Source organism: Cervus elaphus, chromosome 1 (assembly GCF_910594005.1).
Source record: "Cervus elaphus chromosome 1, mCerEla1.1, whole genome shotgun sequence".
NCBI lineage: Eukaryota > Metazoa > Chordata > Mammalia > Artiodactyla > Cervidae > Cervus > Cervus elaphus.
Genome location: NC_057815.1, coordinates 59,506,551 through 59,517,116, shown reverse-complemented (window position 1 = coordinate 59,517,116; position 10,566 = coordinate 59,506,551). Strand labels below are relative to the sequence as shown.

Here is a 10,566-nt window from a genome sequence, read left to right as displayed (position 1 = left end):
TGATTTCTCTCCCTTAAAAACATAGGGAATGAAAATTCAATTCATTAAAAATATCAATAAGAAATGAACATGTAAAATTACTCTATTTTCCCAGTACTAATAATAAATACAAATTAGACAAATCAATAAATAACACTGGAATTCAATTTGCTCATCAAACTTGGAAAAGTAAAAATAATCATAACTCTCAGTGCTAATAAGGGTGTGGTGTAGTAGAACATACCATTGATTTTGGTGTAAAAAAGAGTATAATTTTTCTGAAGAGCAATTTAGAAAATTTAAATGAAATCTCTTAAAGTGGTCATCCATTTTGTCTCAAGAACTCAGTGTTTCTAATTTAAACCAATAATCAGAGCCTTAGACAAAGATTTCACTTATAGACATTTCAGTGTTGTATCTCTATAGTGTCAGAACTGGAAACAATCACTAATGAATAACTGACTAGGTCAACTATGACCTAAGACTTCAGAAAATATTATGTAATCACCTAAGCCTTTTTTGAAGAAATGCTATTGAATAACATCCATGACATAATATTAAAATTAAAGAACAAGAATAAATGTGTACATGTAAGATTCCAACTTTGTAAATAAGAAAAATAGGAAAAACAACTGAAAGAATATGCCAGTTTTAGCAAAAATCACCTTTAAGTGGTGGGGAAAGGAATGAGTTACTTCCTAATTTTATTTTCTGATTATTCAAGCACTCAACAGTGAGCTACGTTTTGTTCTACAACAGCATTAAAGCAATAATGATAAAAATGAAAATGATGACTGTATGTTGTTACTATTTGCTGAATACATAATAAAATCATGCTAGTAATTTTACTTTTCTAATAGTCTTCTCCACAACAACTGTCTGATTTTGAGGCTATTATTACTACACTGCTAATGGAGGAACTGAAGTTTGGAGAGATTAAGTAACTTCCTGGTTAAGGAATTTGGTAAATTGTTTGCACAGCAGGATAACACAGGTCCTGCAATTAGAACCATAATGAAAAAAAAAAAATAGTAAAAGCAGCACGGGTTTTCAACAAGGCCTACATTTTGAACACAGAATACATTTTAGGTCTCACCTTTTGTCTTTCATCATCAGCTTTTTTGCACTTATGGATGAATTACTTCCCTTCATGATTCTATACAGAGGTTGGTGATTTTTTTTTTTCCTCTAAAAGGACAAGACATAAAATATTTTAGGCTTTATGGCCCATATGGTCGCTGTTGCAACTACACAACATCTAAACTAATGCACACATGCAAAATACTGAATCCATATTATAATGTGCTGTGCTTAGTCACTCAGTTGTGTCTGACTCTTTGTGACCGGAGGGCCTGTAGCCTGCTAGGCTCCTCTGTCCAGGGGATTCACCAGGCAAGAACACTGCAGCAGGCTGCCAGGCCCTTCTCCAGAGGATCTTCCCGAGCCAGGGATCAAATCCGGGTCTCTACCACTAGCGCCACCTGGGAAGCCCATAAACAGGACAGGTACACAGATATATACCAAACCTAAACAAATGAGCGTCTGAAGACTGATTTTATTTATCAAAATTTGAATTTTATATAATTTTCAGATGCCATGAACTTTTATTCTTCTTTTGATTTTTTAAAATCATTTAAAAAACTTAAAAGCCATTTTTAGCCCATGGGCCATAGAAAACAGGAGGCTAGCTGGAAGTTTGCCAGTCCTGCTCTGTATCTTTTCACACAACTTCACTTGTTGGAACACCTGCCTCCTTTATCCTGCTGACCTCTTCCTTCTCTTCTTTAAAACTCAGGTATGTTCTCCCTGTGCTACTACCAGATGGGGTTATTCCTGGCTTTAAAAATAATTTTCTTTAATTTTCTATTTTAATTATTTATTGAATCAGAATTGCCTAGTTTAATTTGCAAACTCTTTCAGACAAGGAACTGCCTACTACTTAGAACAAGCCCAGTGCAAATGCAGATTGAGCTATTTATGATAAATGAATACAAGAATTTCAGAAAGTTCATGATTCCTTGAGTTTTCATTAGACTTCATGCCCAGTCACATTCTTCTACTGAAAGCGACTTTCACTAGAAGTTTCATTTCATGACAAAACATGGTGAGTGGTTCTGGTGGAGAAGGACCGGGAAGGATGAGGGAGTAGAGATGAAATGGACTATTGGTTTTCCCACAGAATTTCTGGAAACTGCTGGGCAGAAGAGATGGCAGACTGTCTTGATGGAAGACACTGAAGAACCTTCTGGTCCATAGTCAATGCACAGACTCCTTGCCAGACCCTCCAGAACTTCCATAGAACATTCTTCTTTCTTTCCTTATTTTATTTTTTATTGGCAGACAGTGGCTTTACACTGCTGTGTTAGTTTCTGGTGCGCAGCAAAGTGAATCAATCGCATACATCCCCTCTTCCCTGTATTTCCTTCCCGTTTAGGTCACCTCAGAGCACAGAGTTCCCTGGGCTATTCAGTTAGTTCTTATCAGCTATGTGTTGTATACATAGTAGTGAATATATGCTAATCCCATTCTCCCAATCCATCCCACCTGCCCTTCCCCCTTGATATCCATATGTGTGTTCTTTACATCTGTGTCTCTATTTTTGCTTTGCAGATAAGTTCATCTATACCATATTCTAGATTCCACATAAATGTGTTAATATACAATATTTGCTTTTCTCTTTCTTGCTTACTTTACTCTGTATGACAGTCTCTAGGTTTTATGTTAATTATTGACTGACTGTCCCAGGAGGAGGAACTCACTTTTCTGGACTTTCTGCAGTCATAGAATTGTGTAAAGAATAGTGTGCTCTGCCTCATGAATGTTCCACTGAGGCAAGTCTTTCTTGAGTCAATTAGAGGAAAGTCCAGAGTTGGAGGAGGTATATGTCCTGTTAAAGCTTCAGAGACTGGAATTTTTCTGAACCAGAAAGATTTGGAGTCACAGTTGGACAATAACTTGGGTAATCTGAATCTTTTTGTGGTCTCAGACCTTACTTTCTGAAAAAAAATGGGAAATCAACACTTAGGGAGGCCAAAAAACACATATGATTTTTCCGGTGTGGAAACAGGAATAGAATTCTGGCGTTCCACCAAACCTTGTCTAGTTGAGCAGCTGAAACTTGAGATGGGCTTGGGTTGATTTGGCCCTTGATGAGATCCTTACCTGTGCCCAGAAGGGAGATCTGCCTTGTTCAGCTCTACCTGATACCTGTGCTTCATGCAGGCTCCTGAGAGTTTGATGAACTCTGGCTCTGCTGTCAGAAGAACCAGAAAAACTACGAGGGAGGCCCTACTCCCTTTCCTGGATGAGCCATCAATGACTAGACATGAAGCCAGATCACTGCAGCCTTCTCTGTGTCAGGTGTGAGTGAGCAGACGAGGTGGGTTGGCCCTGCTCCCAGTCCTGACTTAGGAGATCGTTCCCAGATGTGCCTCGTTTGCCCTCAGAGCCAGATGAAGGGCTGGCACCTGCATTTTCCCCCAGGTGTTTCTGGTATCAGCTTAGCTCCTCTTCCTGCCCTTCCTCAAGAGTACCTGACCTTTCTTGACTTCACTGTCCTTTGGGACCCTACGAAATGTCAGATGCCAACAGGATGAAGTTCAAGAAAGGAAAACCATTCTGTATGAGTGTGATATTGTATAGAGAAAACATAAATGTCTGGATTCTAAGTGACCTAAATTTAACCCCAGCACTAGAAATCTCTGGTTTGTGATGCCTAGCAATTTTATTAAACTCTAGGAGTTTCCATTTCCATATTGCTGAGACAAAGATAACATGCTTATTTACAGGGTTGATATGACAGGATGGGATATATTAAAAAGGATTTTAATGTATTCTATTACAGCATGTGCGTGTGTGTCTGTGCGCTAATCACTAAGTCATATCTGACTCTTTGCAACTCCACGGACTGTAGCCCACCAGGTTCCTCTGTCAATGGTATTTTCCAGGCAAGGATACTGGAGTGGGTTTCCATTTGCTCCTCCAGACATCTGCCCAACCCAGGAATCAAACTTGGGTCTCCTGCTTTGTAGGTGGATTCTTTGCTACTGAGCCACCTGGGAAGCCCTATTATAACATATGTATTACTATATCATGAATATCATGTTATAATAACCTTCCAAACTTCCCAATAGCCAATACTTGTTCATCAACAAATATTGACTAATTACTACATGCCAGGCATTGTTCTAGGCCCTTAGAAAGAGAAATGAAAGAAAAAAAGGCTCTGTGCTCCTAAAGCTTACATTTGAATGGAGAAATCCAGGCATTGAACAAATAAACCATTAAGCCTCAAGATTAAGTAGTTGCTATACACAAATTCAGGATGGAAGAAATAGAAAACTGCTGAAAGAAGGGACTTCTCTATCATAGGATCGTTTTGTCTTTTTGCTAATAGTAGGCTTGTCATTGTTAAAGCAGTCATATAAGCTGAAGATATAAGCCCTTGTCCAAAGTTTGATCAAGTTAATTCAGGTTACTGGTTATGAAAAGTCTAGAGAGCCAGTACAGCATAGAGCTGGTGATTCAGGCTTTAAGAATCATATAGTTTTAGGTCACATGAAAGATTAAATTATTTCTTATTATAGTACAATTATTAATAGTTAAATAATATACAAACTATTTTAACTCCATCAATAGGTGATGGATTAAAAATTATAGATTTCCCATTAAAATGTAAAAATATATAAAAATATAGATTTCCCATTAAAATATAAAAATATATAAAAATATAGATTTCCCATTAAAATATAAAAATATATAAAAATATAGATTTCCGTAGTACTATTTTTCTGTGAATAAATTAAGTTAAAGTGGAATAAACTCCAAGATAAAATTTTATTTGAAATAAAGCCATTTCAAATAAAGGACATGATATAAACATTACAAAAATTATAAAGTATAATTATATATTTGCATAGGACTAACCTTACACATATATACATATAAAATATGTAAATAGTAAATTGCTAGAAAGACACACAAGGAATTAATTATAATTGTTTCCTTGGTGCAGAAAAGTGGGAAAGCACAGAGGTGAATCCTGAGAAGGAAATATTTTGATTATATATTATTGTGTACTTAATTTTATCATGTACATTTATTAAAATTTTAATAAAAATACTTGGAATAATACTCTAGATTTATCTCATCCCTCCACTATTAATTCCTAGTCTTATGATCTAGAGAAAGATACTAAAATTACTCAATGTCCCAATACCTGTTGTGAAGAGGAAATAAATTTAAGTACAGAAAACCTGATAAACCTAGATGAATGTCATGTTAGGCAGGTTTCATCAAGATACTACCTGATCTGAGACTTGAAAGTTTCCATTAGGTGAGGAAGGAGCATTCCAGTTGACTATAGGATGAGGCAACATCATTATCATTCCACAATACTATTTCTACAATCATTGATTTATAGTCTTTATACTAATTCTTCTGCTTTGAGTATTTTTCCTTTTTATTTTTACTTGGTTAACTCCTGCACAATTTTCTTATATCACCCTAAATATTACTTCCTCAGTGAAGTCTTCTCTGAATCATGCTTATAAATTAGGACTCCCTCTTTTTATTCTTTTTCCAGAGCAATATACCTTTTCCTTCATTGCAATAATATCAACTTGTAATTATAATTATTTGTGCAGTTCTTTCTTTAATACTTTTCCTCTCCACTGGACTGTAACGTCCCTGAGGCAATGACTCTGTTTTGCTCATCCTTGTAAATTCAGTACTTATTCGTGAGTGTAAGGCAGGAATGGGAAGTGCTCAGAAGCAATGAGAACACTGAAGAGACTCATGATAATAATTTAGAAATGAGGGCCTGGCTAGGGTCATACAAAGGTGTATAATGGCATCGTCAGTGAAAAGGTGAACTGAGTCAAGGTTTGAGCACGAAGACGTTTGCCAAGGAAGAATGGGCAGGAGTAGGAGACTGGTTGAACCCTTCTGTGATGGCCTTTATTGAAGGGCGGAATTACATCATGGTGCAGCACTCTGCGTGGCGCCTTTTCATTCTGTAGATGTTTGTGTGTTTGTCTGTCTCACAACCAGGGGCTCTGAGAGGGCAGCACCTGGTTTACTGTTACACCAAGATTCAGTCTGTAAATATCCACTGATTAGATGAAAGAAAATGTCAACAAATGATGAGGTCAAAAAGAGGGATAATTAAAAAGAAAAGGGTTTTTAAGATTTGGAAATTCTCTGGGAGGATGGTGCTAGATATATGCTTTGACACCCAAACAGAGATGTCTTGGATTTAGCTGGAAACCTGGAATTCACATTTCAGTGAGAGGTCAGAGCTAGGGAAACAATTTAGGATTTATACTTTTAATCATTGATTTATTACCCACATACCCATTGTATTCCAGGCATTGGACTAGGCCTCAGTAATACAAGCATGAATGATGAATACAAGCATGAATGTCCCTGCTGTGTCCTCTATGCATGTGAAAAATACAATTGTGATATCTTTAATGCTTAGCAGTGCTAACTTATTAACTTAGTGCTAACTGAGCTTACCATGAAATTAAAAGACGCTTACTCCTTAGAAGGAAAGCTATAACCAACCTAGACAGCATATTAAAAAGCAGAGACATTACTTTGCCAACAAAGGTCTGTCTAGTAAAGGCTATGGTTTTTCCAGTGGTCATGTATGGATGTGAGAGTTGGACTGTAAAGAAAGCTGAGCACCAAAGAATTGATGCTTTTGAACTGTGGCATTGAAGACTCTTCAGGGTCCCTTGGACTGCAAGGAGATCCAACCAGTCCATCCTAAAGGAAATTAGTCCTGGGTGTTCATTGGAAAGACTGACGTTGAAGCTGAAACTCCAATACTTTGGCCACCTGATGCGAAGAGCTGACTCATTTGAAAAGACCCTGATGCTGGGAAAGATTGAGGGCAGGCGGAGAAAGGGATGACAGAGGATGAGATGGTTAGATGGCATCACCAACTCGATGGACATGGGTTTGCATAGACTCCGGGAGTTGGTGATAGGGAGGCCTGGTGTGCTGTGGTTCATGGGGTCACAAAGAGTCGGACACGACTGAGTGACTGAACTGAACTGAACTGAACTGAGCTTAACACATGCTAGATGCCACGTGTGTTCAAAGGAGAGTGAACTTGGATTTGCTTAGAGGAATCTGAGAGAGATTGATAGAAAACACTGGAGTTTACTCTTAAACGATATGTAGACGCTAAGTTGGTATGAGAAGTATAGTATGGTGTCTTTTAATATCATTTTGGACTAGTTTATTTTAGTGTTGCTCAATTGTTTTATGTTCTTACTGATTTTCTTTCTACTTGTCCTACTCATTAACGAGAAATTATATAGAAATTGCCCACTGCATATGGATTTATCTATTTTTCATTTCACCTTTACCATTTTTTCTCTATATTTTGAAGCACTAATCAGGTGATTACACATTTAGGCTGATTACGGTTACTTGATGAATTGCCCTCTTTGCCATTAAAAGTTATGCCTGTTTATCACTGGAAATACTAATGAACACAATGCTTGAATCATAGGAATAGATCAATAATTACAGGAAAAATAAACAAACAAAATTTCAGGGACTTTGACCCACTATTCTACTGTTGGAATTTTATCTCAATATGGTGGCTGAAGAAGACTTTCTAAAAAAACTTAAAATATTAAAATGTTCACTACATTACTGTTTATACTGGAATACAAGAAACAATGAATTATGGAGAATATAAAGCATATAAAGTAATGGCACTTACACATGGTGACATGTTTTATAGCCCTCAATATTGTTCTTACAAATAATTGTCACAGTGTGAAAATAAATGTTTATTATTGGTATCAGGAGCTTTATATTCATTACCCATTTTAATCCTTATACCAACTCTATGTGGAAGTTAACCACGATTACCTGTTTTTAGATAAGAAAAGTGCTTTATCTACCCTAATAACTTGTTGGGTGCCTAATCCGTTAACCTCTGTTATGACATTAAGTGATAAAAGTAATTATAAAAATGTGCATGCAGTATGTCTATAACTGTCAGAGATTATCAGAGGTAAGTTCATAAAAGTGTTCAGATGAGGTAATTGCTAAGAACCAAAACCTGTATATGAATCTGCAATATGCTTGGGGTGTCATAAACACATTATTAATATCTAGTCTTAAAAAACCTACAGGATAGATATGATTATTATTTGCATAATTTTACAGATGTGTAAAAAGGCATGAAGAGTTATTGACTTTCCTCTGTTCACCCAACTAATAAATGGCAGAGCGGAATATGAACACAGGCAAGGCCCCTTTATGCTGTATAATATTTCATTATTTCAGGAGTTCATAGTTTTTCTTTCATAATTTCAAATGTTGATGAAATGGTAAACTTCTGAAAGCAGTAATTGTGTTTTATGGTCTTGTACTTTCACAGCAACATACACAAAGGTTGAAAATTAACAGGCACTAAAGTAAGCAAGGCATAACAGAGTTGTCAATAAGACATATAGGAACAGCTGGGATCCATTGCAAGCCTTGAAAGCAACACCATGCCTGAAACTAAGCTTGTGAAAATTTGGAATTACTTCAACAAAGTTTAAAAACCTCAATATAGAACAAGAGTGAAAATTGGAAACTCTGACCATTCTATCTCAGAAAAATAGGCTGAAAGGATGGGACTAAGGATATTGGAGTTATGAAAGGATAGTTGTGGGAATTAGTGATCCACTTTTCTCTACCATGCTAAATACAAACAAATTTAAAGCCACAACTGCCTCAGGTATGTGAAATGAAATGAATAAATGGGACAAATAATGCATGGGGGATTTATGCCTTTATTTCTATTGATGGAGTCAGTCTTGCAGAACACAAAGTAAAGTATCAAGAAGACTCTTATGTCCCCAAGTTCACATTATAAGAAATTTCACACTGTCCCCAGTGTATGTCACATTGGTGCACATTAGCACAGTAAATACTTAGAATATATTGGTCGAAGAATTTTCAAAATAGCATTTGTACCAGTAAGATAAAAGTTAAGTCCATATTGGGCAAACAGAGGAAAATGGCACATAATAATGATGGGTGCAATACACCTCTGTGCTCCTTCCCTCCACTGGTCTTTTCAACAGCTATTGCAGCAGCTGGGTTTAATCCCAAAAAGATGAAAACAGAGGCAGAGAGGAATCCCCAACATGGAACTGATTGTTCCTCACTTAATAAACTTCAGTTCCACCTCAAAATGTCTACAGAAAGAAGTTTCTGACACCTAAAGCCTTGTGGAAGGTCCGACCAAGGGCATTCTTCACCTCATTATTTCTCAAGCTGTAGATGATAGGGTTCAACATGGGAGTTACAATAGTATAGGACAGTGATAGCACTTTTTTGCTCTCAGGAGAACTATTGGACTTTGGACGGAAGTAGGTGAGACTTGAAGATACATAGAAGAGGGAGACAACAAGGAGGTGGGATGAGCAGGTAGAGAAGGCTTTACGCTTCCCCTTGGCCGATGGAATCTTCAGGATGGCAGCAGCAATGCGAGTGTAGGAACATAGGATCAGCAAACAGGGTATCATGACAACCAGAATGGTTCCAATGATGGCATAGACCTCAAACAGTGCTGTGTCTGCACAGACCAGCCTCAGCACAGGCGGGCTGTCACAGAAGAAGTGGTTCACCTTGTTGATGCCACAGAATGGAAAGCTGAAGAGCCACGTGGTCTGCACAGTAGCCATGGGAATGCCTGGAAACCAGGAGACAGCTGCCAGTTTGGCACGTGTCCTTGGATTCATGATGACTGGGTAGTGCAAGGGACTGCAGATGGCTACATAGCAGTCATAGGCCATGGTGGCCAGGAGGAAGCATTCAGAAACCCCAAAGAAGAAGAAGAAATACATCTGAGTGGCACAGCCAAGAAAGGAGATGGTTGTGTCCTGGGCAACCAGGGTCCCCAGCATCTTGGGCACAATGACCAGGTTGAAGCCAATCTCTAAAAAGGACAAGTTCCTAAGGAAGAAGTACATGGGGCTGTGCAGCATGGGGTCAGCCAAGGTAACCAGAATGATGAGGCTGTTTCCCAGCAGAGTGACCAGGTAGATGACCAGAAATGTCAGGAAGAGTACTGACTGTATTTCAGTAGGTAAGGAAGAGAAACTCAGGAGGATAAACTCACTCACTCTTGTCCAGTTTCCTTCAGCCATTGATTAAATATGCCAGCTGTGATCATGGAGAGAGATTCTTTATTGGAAGAGTCAGGTTCTGGATTTGTTTTCAGACTCTTTCTTAGTGTCTTGAAAGAAGCACAGTCAGGATCTCAGTTGTAACAGAAAGTGCCTTGTGTTACCTAAGAATCAACACAAGGAGAAAAGAATGGAGTCTGAGTTCTGAAATGGGCAATGTCTCATCCTTCCCCACTCTTATTCTTTATGATCCATTTTCTACTTTGTTACCATATTTACTAAAACAACTTGGGTCATATCTATATACATTCATTTTCTGCTGCACATTTAATACCTTTGTAGTGGGGTTAAGTGAGATGGGTCCTGAGGCAATGGAGTGGAGTCAGATGGAAAAACAGTAGAAATTTTCCATTTGTGCCTATTACATATCCCCACTTCT

At 37.7% G+C, this 10,566-nt stretch overlaps 1 protein-coding gene across 1 annotated transcript; it reads right to left on the bottom strand.

Moving 5' to 3' along the window:
* Positions 1-9,194: 9,194 nt before the first annotated feature.
* On the bottom strand, positions 9,195-10,148 carry LOC122695010 (olfactory receptor 10A5-like). The gene has a single exon (XM_043904488.1). The coding sequence runs from the start codon at positions 10,146-10,148 to the stop codon at positions 9,195-9,197; it is 954 nt and encodes a 317-aa protein (XP_043760423.1).
* Between the last annotated feature and the right edge of the window lie 418 nt (positions 10,149-10,566).

Coding starts and splice junctions, on each gene's coding strand:
- LOC122695010 (XM_043904488.1), bottom strand. CDS start 10,148: ATGGCTGAAGGAAACTGGACAAGAGTGAGTGAGTTTATCCTCCTGAGT.